The sequence below is a fragment of the Sarcophilus harrisii genome, chromosome 6 (assembly GCF_902635505.1).
Source record: "Sarcophilus harrisii chromosome 6, mSarHar1.11, whole genome shotgun sequence".
Lineage (NCBI taxonomy): Eukaryota > Metazoa > Chordata > Mammalia > Dasyuromorphia > Dasyuridae > Sarcophilus > Sarcophilus harrisii.
Genome location: NC_045431.1, coordinates 36080839 through 36093831, shown reverse-complemented (window position 1 = coordinate 36093831; position 12993 = coordinate 36080839). Strand labels below are relative to the sequence as shown.

General features: G+C 35.1%; 1 protein-coding gene across 7 annotated transcripts in view; it reads right to left on the bottom strand.

The window, feature by feature from the left end:
• DCUN1D4 (defective in cullin neddylation 1 domain containing 4) overlaps positions 1–12993 on the bottom strand; it is a 77148-nt gene that overhangs the window by 51054 nt on the left and 13101 nt on the right. For 2 of the 7 annotated variants that reach the window (XM_031942947.1, XM_003773255.4), the window contains exons 2-3: positions 8100–8170; positions 7902–7941 (exon numbers count right to left, since the gene is read on the bottom strand). The exons of 1 other annotated variant lie outside the window; for it this stretch is intronic. In XM_031942947.1, the coding sequence (XP_031798807.1) occupies positions 7902–7941; positions 8100–8170 (111 nt within the window). Of the gene's footprint in view, positions 1–5373; positions 5399–5740; positions 6481–7901; positions 7942–8099; positions 8171–10751; positions 10985–11087; positions 11226–12993 lie in introns of those variants that run through there. 4 more of the 7 variants (XM_031942950.1, XM_031942951.1, XM_031942949.1 and 1 more) reach the window with 4 other exon arrangements.

Sequence of the window (12993 nt, the reverse complement as noted above, 5' to 3'; positions counted from 1 at the left end):
AGGCATGGGAAGCATAGTTCATCAGTCTTTTGAAGTTCTGCTTGATTGTACAGTAGTCACAGTTCTGAAATCTTCCAAAGTTGTTCTCTTTTATATCATTGTAGTCATTGTATAAACTGGACTCCTGACCCCTGGGTCCTGCTCACTCAACTCTGCATCAGTTCATAAAAGTCTTCCCAGCATTCCCTAAGTGCATTTATCATATCCCTAAGTGCACAGTAATATTCCATTTACCATAATTTATTTAACTTTTCCCAGTGCACACCTTATTTGTTCTAAATCCTTTGCTACCACAAAAATTATTTTATAAATATATTTGCAACTTATAGGCTCCTTAACTCTGTCCTTTACTCTGTCTTATATAGAACATAATAATTTATATACAATTAGAATTATTGTTTCAGGGTAAAGGATGCACACATCCTTTAGTGACTTTGGGGACATAGCACCAAATTGTTTCCCAAAATTCATTAATATATTAGTGTGCATGTTTGTCCTCCCATAAATTTTCCAAGAATTTCCATTTCCCTTTTTTGTCACCTTTGCCAAAATGAAAGGGTACAAGGTAGAATCTCAGAATGCTGTAAATTGGAGTTTCTATTATTAGTGATTTGAGTCCATATAGTTTGGCTAATATTCACTCAGAAAGGCCAATCTGATCAGTCCAGGGGACAAAAGTTCAAAGCATACCTCTATTGATGCAGCTTCCTCTGGCCATATAATGTGGCTCCCTGGTGCCCTCTAAGTGTAAGGGTATTAAAAAAAAAACCATCCACATGGAGTTGGGGCCTTTTAGATTTGGCAGATGTCACACAACATCACAGAATCAGACATGTGTCTAATCAAGTGAAGTGCTATAGTATCTTTGAGCCTCCTTCTTGTTAACTACTAAATGATCTTTGAGTGTCTCATTTCATTCTGACATTAAATCTAAAGATTTCTTGAATTCAGTTCTACCCACTAGAATTATTGATAGCTAACATTTCTTCTTTTTAAAATTGCTTGTTTGTATTTTTTGGCCACTTATTTAGGGAGTAGAGTTCTTGTTTTGTATATGTATATGTATATGTATATGTATATGTATATGTATATGTATATGTGTATACACACACACACCCATTTTCCACATTACACAGAAATCAGATCTTTAATGCCAAACCTAAAGCCTAGCTTATTCATTACAGCTGTTGATGGCTTTCATTTCTTCTTTTGAAAAGTGATTGTACCTTTTGATCACTTGCTCATGGAGGAACAGTTCTTATATGTTTGTACCAATCATTCATATCTAGGATATACAATTTTTATCTGAGAAACAGTGTAATGAATTTTCCAATAACTGTTTCCCTTCTTATTCTAAATGAATTTATCAATAGATAAAATTGGAAAAGCCTTTCAATTTAATGTTATCAAAATTGTCCTTTTTACTCTTTATATGATTATGTCTTCCATCACTTATTTGATCAGAAATTGTTCTCTAACATTCATAGCTATGAAAAATATTTTCTTTCCCTTCTCTTTTCTTCTAATTATTTGGAATATAATGAGCATTAATTAAGTATCTACTGCATGCCAAGAACTACGCTAATATTTATAAATATTTTATTTTATTTAAAACTTCCTTTATTTTTTAAAGACAATTCTGTAGTTTTTCATAGATATTACCTAAATGTGTTTTGGTAAATGGAGTTTTAAATATTCTGTAATCATTTTCAACAGTTTCCTTTTCCATCTCGAAGTCATTGTGAACATACAAAAATGCTTTTTTGTGAGTATATTTTTATATCCTACTACCAAATGAACTTACACTTTCAAATGATTTTAGTTGAATCTCTAGATTTCTTTAAGTCATAACACATTAGCATCTAAAAGTAATAATTTTTTCTTTTGTCTGTACTTATTCCTTTAATTCCTTTATTTCTTATTATTATCCTGGATAGTAGTACTTCAAAAGGTACGTAAAAATGGTGAGATTTTATATGTATATGTATGTACATATATATGTTGTAGTGTTTATGTGTATAAATGTCTCTATATATATAGATTCACACATATACACTTAATCCTTATCTTACTAGAAAAGCCTCTAGCAATTGATTAGAGATCATTCTAGCCCATATTTCATATAATCTTATTCTGAAGCACTATAAATTACGAAAATCATTAAGTTCCTCCTTATTTCTCATTTCTTTCCAAGTACAGTCCTTACTGCCCTCCCCCCTCCCCACTCTTTTTGTCCGTCTTAAAATCAACAAAATAGAAGAAAACTAAACTCAAACCTAAATTTGTCTTTACTCTTTCTGTGAAGTTTGGAGACAATGAGATTCTTGAGAGCTATTTTCCCTTTTTCCTACTTTTGGCATGTATGTATTTAGTCCTCATTGAGATCCTTTCAAACACCCCAATGTATTTCCCTTTCAGGATTTCTCTTTTTTCTTAGGTTTGCTTTTCTAAGATCTTACCAAGCTTTAAGAGGAGTGACTATACACATGGCAAATTCTAAAACGGTCCCAGAAATAATGAAACAGGAGCAAGAAATTCTGGAATATTTCAGTAGAAAAATAAGAAAGAAAATTAAAGAATAAATGATGATAGTTAGGACTAAAAAATTAAAGCAAGTGAATTCTCAAAGAAAAATGAATAAAAACCAACAAGAACATAGACAATTTAGAACACAAAGTAAAGTAACTGAAAAATAATGGCTGATATAGCATTAGAAAATTTAGCAAAGCAGAATCAAAATCCAACATAGGAAGAATACATGAGTTCTTTACAAATCAAATATATCAAATCAAAACAAATTACAAATCACAGATATAATTTAAAGCTGATTAGTCTCCTAGAAATACAAAATTAAAAGCCTGAATATAGCAATAGATTGAGGGAAAGATCCTATTATCTCAAAGAGAAATTAACATAAGAAAATTCAAGAAAACTGTCCAGATATACAGAAAACAAAGGACAAAATACTGATTCATAAAGTCTACAGATTGCCACCACAAAAAAAAAAAAAAAAAAAAAAAAAAAAAAACTGAGTTTCAGTTAAATTCCATTATTTCAATGTCAAACAACAAATGTTTTAATTAAGAGAAAAATCTAAAGAGATCAATGTGAATAGCATAGGACTATACTCATGAATAAAAAAGTGAATTGGAATATAACATTCTGAAAAGCAAAAGAAATTGGAGTGCATATGAGAATAGTACCATCTAACAAAATTGATCAAAATTATCAAAGCAATAAGATAGATTTTCAATAAAGTGCATTGTGTCATTACCACCATCCCAAATATACATGTGCCAGCTATTTATTTACTCATTCACTCATTCATTTGCTTGTCTATTTATTTATTTGATTATTTATTTATTGCTGAGGCAATTAGGGTTAAGTGACTTGTTCAGGGTCATACACATAGAAATGTTAAGTGTCTGAAACCAGATTTAAACTCAAGTCCTCCTGACTTCAGGGCTGGCACTCTATCCACTGTGCCACCTAGGTGCCCCATGCAAGCTATTTGTTATTTTAAAAAAAACACTACAAATAATGTTAATATTAAAGATCTTATTAAAATTTTAAGAAAAAAATCATATATTTTCCAAAGCTACAGATAGTTGTTCAGTTCATTCATTCAGTCCTATCTGATTCTTCATGATCTCACGGATGTATATGAGATATATTATTTACCAAACAATAGATACAGGAAATTACAAAAGATATAAGAAATTAACTTTAATAATAAGAAACTGAAAAGCTGCAGCACAAGAAAATTAATACCTACTATAGGAGAAGCAATTTCTCTGATATGGAGTTGGTATCCAAGATATATAAACATTACATAATCAAAAATTATTCTCCAATAGAGAAGTGGTCCAAGAATGAGCAAAATATTAACAGAATGCTCCCACAATCAAGAATACTAAGAGAAATATATGTCAAAATAATCCTAAGATTTTATGTCATACCTTGAAAGCTGGCAAAGATGACAAAGAATAAGAGTAGTCACTGTTGGAGGGGGAAGATTCTAGGAAGATAGGGAAGCTAATGAATTATTGGTGGTATTGTACAATAAATATTATAATCAAGTATAACCACTTTGGAAAGCAATTTGGAATTGTGCAAATAAGTGACTAAAATACCTTTTAACCTGAGATTCCACAATGAGGGCTTACATTTTAAAGAGGATACCAATAAAAAGAAAGTCATAATATATCAAAATATTTACATTATTTTTCATAGTAGTAAAGAATTGGAAACAAAGTAGATATCCACAGATCAGGAAATACCTAAACAAACTATGGTATGTGAATGAAATAGAACATGACTGTGCTATAAGAAATGATGAATATGAACAGAAAAGCAAAGATCTACATGAACTGCTACAACATGAAGTACAAGTCAAGAAAACAATACACATGACTACAAATAATGTAAATGGAAAGAAGCACAAAAAAAGTGAAAGTTGAAAAATAAAGAACAAGCACAGTTCCAAAGAGGTATGATTAGTCACTAATACACCCCAACACCCATTTGCAAAGGTGAAAGGTATGTGAATGTGGTAAATTGTTCAAATTTTCAGGTTTCTGTAATATATAGATCAGTTTTATTGATTATTTTTATTTTTTTCTTTAAAAAATATTTCTCACATGGAATGACTGAGGAGAAATGTTAAGAGGGGAAATTTTGGAGATGTAAAAAAAAAGACATCAATAAAAAGCATTTAAAAACAAAAAAAAAGAAAAAGAAAGCACTTCAATGGGGGAAAAAAACCCAGAAAAACTACTAAGTAGCACTACAAGAAAAGACTAAGTAATAGAAACAATTCCCTGGTGTTTTAGAGCATGATAAAACAGATACCAAAATGGTAACATTTGAATCTTAAAGAGAACAAAAGTGCTTCCCATCACCAGCACAGAATCTGACACATAGTAAGTGAAAGTTTGCTCAGGTAGCAAAAGTAGGGGGGGAGGGGAGAGAAGGGAGTATGTGAAAAATTCAAGCCTATCTACAATTCAGGAGATCAGAAACCAGCTTCAGTTGCCGGGAACATTATGGGCATAAAAGCCAAGAGCAGTGGTGAACAAAAGGGATGGGTTAGGAATCGCTTCTAGGACAGAGTGATTAAAGAATGCCAAAGAGTATAAAGGAGGGAGCCTTAGTGAGTCTCATCCCAGGAGATTCCCTTCTCCAAGTGTCTTGGAGTTCCCCATTTTCCCATGGAGGGTTGAAATGGCACCTAAGTCCATCTACTATCCAGGATGGACTGGGGACACAACCCAAAAGGCAAGATGCCCCAGCCTCAGGAAAGATAATCAGAGAACAGACTCATGGAGCAGAACTCAGTCCTGTGAAAAAGAAAATAATATAGCATCTCCATACCAGATGGCCTCCTTCCTGAATTAACATTGCTGGGGAGGCTCGACAGAAGACTCTTCAAAAACAACAACAAAATTTAAGAAATTAAAAAAAAAAAAAAAAAAAAAAGCTGAGGAGGGCAGCAAGGAGAGGGCCAATGGTCCAATGATGCAGTTGGTGACACAGCTGCACTAACTGCTGTTAACACTAATAGCACATAGGCCACAATGCACTGGAGCCGGCAGAGGCGAGGGCAGAAAAGCCAGGAGACACATGGCAGGATGTAATCAAGGAGAAGGAGCTAGGCCAGAGCTACTTAGCTCCTAAACTCCAAAAGACCAAACTTGGCTCTTCTCCTTTTCCTCAAGATTGGATCTCCTGCTTACTTTACCTCTTATTTGAATTCTCATAGTTTTCCAGGTGCCAAGGGTCAAACAGATTATCTTCCTAACCCATAGGTCTGTCTCTTTTTTAACCAAATGGTTCCCTTAGTACTACTACCACTGCCAACACCATCAAATTCAATCCAATGTAATACTGGCTCTCCCCATCCTCCACCCTTTTGAAGCAATAAGTTTCTGCCTCACTGTCACATCGGGCTTCTGTGACCTCAAAGGGAACAAGTGACCAATAGTGATGTTTTTCAGATGACCTTAAAACAAACACCCAACTTGACCCCTTCATCTCTGCTCCCAAATAGAGTCACCTAAAATAAAGTGTTCTTTGTATATACCAGTGGCTCCTGACCTGAAATTGTCACATAGCTGTTATAAGAAAAACTCTTTGTAAATGATAAATCATCATAAATGTGAGCTACTATTATGATCATCTGGAAGAAAAAAAGGAAGGAAGCAAAATCAAAGAGTTGTTTTGTGGAAAGCGCTACACTTCAATTAGAATATTCACTCAAAAGGTTGTATTGATGCCCTAATTATAAAACTGGCATCTAAATAGAAAAAAAGATTAGTGAATGTCCTCTTATCAGATAAAATGCAAGAGAAGAACCAAACTGACTATAGCTGGTCAATAACTATTAAGGAACATCTTGAGTCTGCCTAGATCTCTGTATGTGTTTCTTTTCAGAGACTGACAACTTTCACCGCACAATTGGTAGTGCTACTGTTAGTTTGGTTAAAAATTTTAACTGTTAGCAATGACCTTGGCGTAGTATTCTTTGTACTATATTTAAACTACATTTCTTTTTACATTTTACCTGATGTTTCAGAACAGTAAATACAATGAAAAAAAGATTCTCTACTTGTTACACTTTTTATAGCTGAGAACTTCTAAAAAGATAGATCTCTTCTAATGACAGACTTTGTTATGATTTTATGATTTACTCAATGGTTCTACGATCTTAACAAAAAGAAAACAACCAAACCAGAATAATTTTAAAAGATACTGAAGAAGAATGTAAGGGCTAAAATGAAACTTTTAAATGTGTTTATGACTAAGTCACTTACATCATAAAACACCACAATAAGGAGCCATAAAGCTATGGATCTTAAGTCACTAAATATAATATTTCACCATTAGCTAGTTACTACTGCCCTCTGGTCCCCACATTATTTTTTTTTATTCTTAAGCAAAAAAGTGTGAGTGAGGATTACAGTTTTACTCCTAAGAAATTCAAAGAAAATTATTTTTATTCTACTTTTACAGGAACAAATTCATAGCTGAAAAGTAATCAGAAAACTTCAAACATGCTATAGAATTATTCACTGAAAACCTTCAAAGAAAACTGGCATTTTGGAAATATTATGATCAGTTTTATTTTCTTTTAGAGGATTCTACACTTTTGAAATCAATATTATGCATAAAGAATCAAGAATCCCATATCTTGCCTAATACCACTAAATCACAAAATAAAGCTATTTAAAATACATGGAAAACCCATCATTTTCAATCATCACAATTATTTAGATTTAATCATCAAAAAATAAATTTCTTACTTTAAAATTAGCTAATAAAAACAGCAAATAGAAAGTTCACAAATTATTTGTATAAAAGAAATTTACCTTCAAAACCACCATGAAAACATCTGGTCCTATTAACTACATAAATATTGCTGAGCAGCGCTTCCTTAGCCACGACTAGGGCACCAGAATAGACTTCCTGGTGGGAAGCAGCCGTGACACTAAAAATTCTCTTCAGTTACTGACATGAATATATCAACAGCTTGAAAACAGTGTTTTCCACTACGCGTGATATAAACCATGTATGCTTGTTCTCATACCTTTATTATTATTTTCCAAAAGGAAGTTTAAATATTTAAAAATATGACTATACAAAGCATGGTGTGGTGGATATGTGCATAAAGAAGCCAGTCTCAAAGGCAGGAAGACCTGGATGCAAGTCCTTCCTCTGATGCATCCAGACCATGGTACCCTGGAGCAAGTCATGGAACTTCTTTTGGGGGGAGAACCCCAGACTCTCCCAGTATAATCTGCAGAAGATGTTGATCTGCATTGGCAGAGGAAGTTCCTCTCCCGGAGCTCCCTACACCAATGAAATCACAAGTCTCGACCCCAAAATTTAGTTTTTATATATACCTGTCTGGTGATCGTCTTGCCCAACGTCTTCTGTTAAATTCTGTAAGAAATAGTTTTGCTATTATCAATATGTCACATATCAAGTTTTGTAATTCAACATTTTCATGAACATCTAAATATATCTTAATTGACTTCCAAAATCCCCCCAAAAAGTTCTTTTACAAACAGTTGCTTTTTGTTTTTATTATATTTACTTACCAGTTTATTAAGGGTGTGATAAATCTTGTGAATATTTGCCAGTGTTGAGAGATGAGAATTCAACTGAAAGTCTTTAAAAGAAACAAAAATCAGTTTCATTTGCTTCCCATGCCCCAAAATAAGGCTGTGTAATGTCAGATGTGAAACTAAATAAAAATTCTGATACTAACTAAATTGTACCTTATAAAATTCAACATATAGCCCTCTTCCTAGAAATCAATAATTCTCCATCTAAATTCTAAGACCTCATATTACAAAGCTTCTATATGAATCCTATTAAGTTTAAAATAAAAATATATTTACGAATGGCAAAATCACGCCAGTCATGCAACTAAAATTAAAGTATCATTAAGCTTACAAGTCCAATAAAATGAAAATATAGGTCCTGGACAGCAAAGCTCACATTCTCCTTTTTCCCCCTCCCCAACAACTACTAGTATACTAGTTATTCACTCACCAAACAGGAAGACAGTTGAAAAGATAATAATTATGGTTTTCTTGAGTGTATGAAACCTATGGTAATGGTAATCGTTCTTTAAACAGACATATCTGAGTGACTGCTATATACCAGAATTCATTTTCTAAATTCAAATGCAATGAAATACATTTCAAAAACTTCATAAAACCTCACTATGCCAGCACCCTGATCATTTGTAGTGAGGTCTAGAGTCTTAAAAACACTGATTTCCTGTATTTGAAGATATCATTCAATATGACAGTGCTTAAGGCTTGTCAAAGGGGAAAACTAAAATTACCATCCATAAAGAACTATGCTGGATCTGAACTTAAATTCTGAATGTGCAACTTACTACACCCTCTGTAATCTCAGACAAGTGGTTTAATTTTTTTAGGTCTCAGTGTCCTCATTTATCAAAATGGGGGGGAGGGTAAGTAATATCTAAGGTTCTTGAAGATTGTGGGTCTATGTATGTCAGTATTTACTGACTGCACAAATCCTCAACAATAAAACCTATGTCCTTCTCTCCAAGAAAAGTACTTGAAAAGGCCCACTCTTACTGCAACACTCTTAAATCAAATGTTCTTAACCTTTTATGTGAATCAAGGGCCACTCTGGCACGCTAATAATGTCTACTCAGAATAATGTTTATACAGACATAAAATACATAGAACTACAAAGAAAACCAATTATATACTGAAATAACTTTCCAGATCTATTTTTCTTAAGTCCACAGATTCCAGGTAAAGAACTAGTGCTCCAAATAATACTACTAATATCTCCAAAAACACTGTGGGTTAAAAAAGCAGAAACTCCCTATCATATGGGAGAATTTTATTTGGTACACCAAGACCAATTACAAAGAGTTTCAATTACAGCAGCCACATTTCCAATCAATCAAACAATAAACATTCATTAAGTACCTGCTATAAAATGGGCACTGTGCAAGGCTGTGGACTTATAAATACAATAATTCAAAGATATTTGTACAAAACTAAACCCTTCTGTAAAAAAAAATTATTAACTTACAAATTAGACTGAAAGGGAAAAGCATTTTTAAAAACTCGTTTTTTCCTCCATGTGGAGAGTTTTAAATATTCACACAAATCATGAGAAATCTTAAGAGAATGCATAGACAATTAGTCTATTTTTCAGTTGTGTCCTATTCTTCATGAACCATTTGGGAGTTTTCTTGGCGGAGATGCGGTGTGCCATTTCCTTCTCCAGCTCATTTTACATATAAGGAAATTGAGGCATGCAGCGTATAGTGTCTTGCACAGGATTATACAGCTAATGTACATCTGAAGTCACATTTTACACTCGGGTCTCCCTGACTCCAAGGCCTAGTACCCCATCCACTGAGCGACCTAGATGCCTAACAGAATCAGGTTGGTGATATGATCAACCAACCAATATATATTAAGATCCTAAGTTTTTATTTGGCCAGTTTAATTCACAAGACAAGAATATGTAGTGACCTAAGTGGAAGTAGCCCCGAGCATAAGAAAAGGAGTCAGAATCCAGAGGGGCTGAGAACATCTAATAGCCCTGAAAAAGACCCTGCACCACCACCTAGAGCACAGTTTTACATGATATTCTCACCACTGATCTCATCAACCTGCCAGGCATCATGACAACTCAGGGATGAGGAAGGAAGAGTGGATGCTACAGAGGAGAAGAGACCGTCTCCTCCCAGTGAATCTGACTGGCTACCTACCTTTAATGTTACAGACAGAGAGGCCTATTCAACAAGCATAGAAGATAGTAAATTTTGAAAGTTTTCTGAAGGATTTCAGAAAAGAGAAGGGGTCCTGGAGGGTGAGTTAAAAATATAAAGCACCTGTCCCAAGAAGGACCAGGACCCAAACTACAACATAAGCTCCCCTGACACCTCCAAAGCCGTGCTTTAATCCAGCTATCCAAGCATCAGAATCCGAAAGAAAAACAAAATTCAAAAAGTCATTGGCCACATGCAAAGAGATGAGCGTTCAGGAGCCAAGATGGCGGAGCGAAGCCAGGAAGCTGCTCTCCCAGTTTCCCTCCAAAACCCCGTGAAGCCGAGCTTCTGAACAGAGACTGACCGAATGAAACCACGCTGACCTTTGTCAGAACAGACTGGAAAACTCCAAGAAAGCTCCGCCTCACCGGGGAGACAGCTCGGGCGGGACTCTGGGAAAGCGGCGGGAGGAACTTACTCACAGCAGATCAGCCGCTGGGACCCTCGGTCCTGGCTCAGCAGGGGAGCCCGGCAGGGGCAGCCTCCAGTGCCAGCTCAGGAAGGAAACTGGGGGAAACCAGCGTGGGTTCTGGAAAGGGCGGGCTGGGCTCCCCCTGCAACCACAAGGGGGCGCTGTGCTCAAAGCAGAGGCTCAAAACGGCACAGGAAGCTTGGGATGGCGCCCCCTATACCTCGGGAGGAGAACTCTACCTTAAAAGTAAAAAAAGAAAGAAAGAAATATCAAAGAAAATGAGAAAAAAAAAACAAAACAACAACAACAACAAAAAAAAAAAAAACCAGAAAAGAACCTTACCAGAGAAAGCTACCGTGGTGATAGGGCAGACCAAAACACTAACAGACAAGGACAGAATGTCCACAGAGGACGTCTCAAAGAGTGAAATAAATTGTTCTTGAGCCCAAAGAGGCTTCTTTTGAAAGTGCTCGTAAAAGACTGTAAAAGGCAAATAAGAAAGCAGAAGAAAAAATGAGAGTTATGCAAAAGAGTCAATAGCTTAGAAAAGAAAGGCAATTCCTTAATAAAATCGGCCAATTTTTTTTAAAAATCCTCTGAAGAAAACACCACCTTGAAAAATAAAATTAATCAAATGGGAGGAGAGATACAAAAGCTACCTGAGGAAAATCACACATTAAAAACTAGAATGTAGCAAATGGAAGCTAATGATTCTATGAACATCAAGAATCAGCCAAGCAAATTTTTAAAAGAGTGAAAAAAATGGAAGAAAATGTAAAATACCTCACTGCAAAAACAGCCCTCCAGGAAAACAGATCCAAGAGAGACAATTTAAAAATCATTGGTCTACCTGAAGTCCAAGATCAAAAATAAGAAATGAGTATTTAGAACAATCTATTATGTAAGTGAATTAAATTAAAATACAAAGGTCTAAACACCAAGTTTCTGAAAGTTTCCTATCTGCCCACACCACCTTTCATGATGAGTTTAAACATGGGAAGATAAGGTACAAGGAACTCCAATACATTGCCAGAATACAGTTTGCATCCTTAAACAGGGTTATCAGAGGAAGGTGAAGTAGACTCCTAGGCTAGAAAACTCATATTCTATTGTAGCAACTCATTTCTTTTCCTATCCAAGATCTCATACCTCTCCCAAAACCAACCCAAGTTCCAGTGGGAAGGAGGAAGGGAATCCGACTATAGCAGGGTGAAAAAACTAATTTCTCCAATGTTTTCCATGATAAAGACTTTCTATGAGATAGCCTCAACAGTTTCTCGTTTTGTAAATACATTATTTTGCTTGATAGAAATTTGTAACTTCAAGTGATATTCCTACCTAAGTTTGAGAAAGGGAAATGAATTAAGAATGCCTGCGATAGAATATATACGCATACAAGCAATCATATAGAGATATATGGAGTGGTCCAAAAGTCTTAACCCTACAGTATGACTTTTAAACCACCCTGTATGAATAAATAAAGCTTTTATCCCTTCACTATAACATCCCCTTCTTCTGAGTTAATGTTGAATCTCAAAGAAAAAAACAGTAAGTACTTCCTGTGAGGGTCATGGATTCCTCCACCTCGAGATCCCAACAGACTAAGATCCCACAGTCTAAGACTGTCCATGATGCCCCTTTTTTAACCTTGTGCATATCAGAGAATGTTTCACGAGAATATTCTTATTCCCCTCAACCACTTACTGAATCCAAAGCATAATTCTAGAAGTAGAGGCAGTAGATTAACAAACACCCTGTTCTACCAATCGCTATACTGGAACTACTAGAAAGAGGAAGCTTGTCTAACACACCAGAGACAGACCCTTTGTTCGAAACAAAAGGAAAGGTGAAAAGTCATCTGTGGAGCTGTCATCTCTCTGGGACCTGGAAGCATAACTAGAAGCCTGCACAGTACTCCCAAACTACTCTCTCTAGCCAGCTATAATGAGTATCTCCTTTGGACATGGAAGTCTTAGGCACAGGTTTGCTCTTTCCTTCCATTGTGTGGATACAGGGTACTACATAATCCCCAATTTATTTGGAGAGATACAAAAAAAAAAAAAAAAAAAAGAATAAATGAATAGGACAAAATGAACGAAGATCTTGCTTTTCTTCAAATTCTTACAACTCAAAAGAACCCTCAGTCTGACTGTTGCAGTGAGTAGACATAATTTAGAGACTATGTGGGCCTTTATACAGGTGCCTTGTGACAAGAGAGGAAAACGATGGAATAAAGGAAAGATTTTAG